This window comes from Buceros rhinoceros, unplaced genomic scaffold, assembly GCF_000710305.1.
Source record: "Buceros rhinoceros silvestris isolate BGI_N320 unplaced genomic scaffold, ASM71030v1 scaffold10218, whole genome shotgun sequence".
In the NCBI taxonomy this organism is placed as follows: Eukaryota; Metazoa; Chordata; class Aves; order Bucerotiformes; family Bucerotidae; genus Buceros; species Buceros rhinoceros.
Window position 1 is genome coordinate 5,322 of NW_010428596.1, and position 468 is coordinate 5,789.

Genomic DNA, 468 nt, shown 5'->3' on the forward strand with positions numbered 1-468 from the left:
AGCTCATTCGAAAGCGCAGCCACTTCAAGCACCAGACAATGCTCTTGCAGTCATCTGGGAGCTGCTCTCACGACACCAAAACGTTCATTCCCCAACCCTGAAGGCCCTGACCTTCTTGAGGGGCGCAAGGACTCAGCCCTCAAGGAAGAGGGCCAACAGCTCCCGTCCAGGAGATGCTAAAGCGGAAACCCTGCTCTGGCCAAACCCAGCAAGGCTCAGACTTATGCCAGGCTGAAGCCCCTCACCTTGGCTTCTTCAGCTGTGATGCGGTGAACAGCAAACCGTCCCTTGGTATCATACACCAAGCGGAAATGCTCGCCTGTCTTCTCAATGCTGATGACATCTGATTTCAGAGAGGGAAATAAAATAAGCAGCTGTTATCAGCTACGTTACCCAACGTTGCAACTCAGCAGGTAGCTCATCTTTCAAAAGGAATAGGGACCGCCAAACAATGCTTCAGGTGTGCAC

At 52.4% G+C, this 468-nt stretch overlaps 1 protein-coding gene across 1 annotated transcript in view; it reads right to left on the reverse strand.

The window, feature by feature from the left end:
- LOC104498902 (40S ribosomal protein S4) overlaps window positions 1–468 on the reverse strand; it is a gene marked incomplete at its 5' end in the record, with an annotated part of 4,018 nt that overhangs the window by 2,896 nt on the left and 654 nt on the right. The window contains one exon of the mRNA XM_010142340.1: window positions 246–343. Coding sequence (XP_010140642.1) covers window positions 246–343 — 98 coding nt within the window. The remainder of the gene's footprint in view (window positions 1–245; window positions 344–468) is intronic.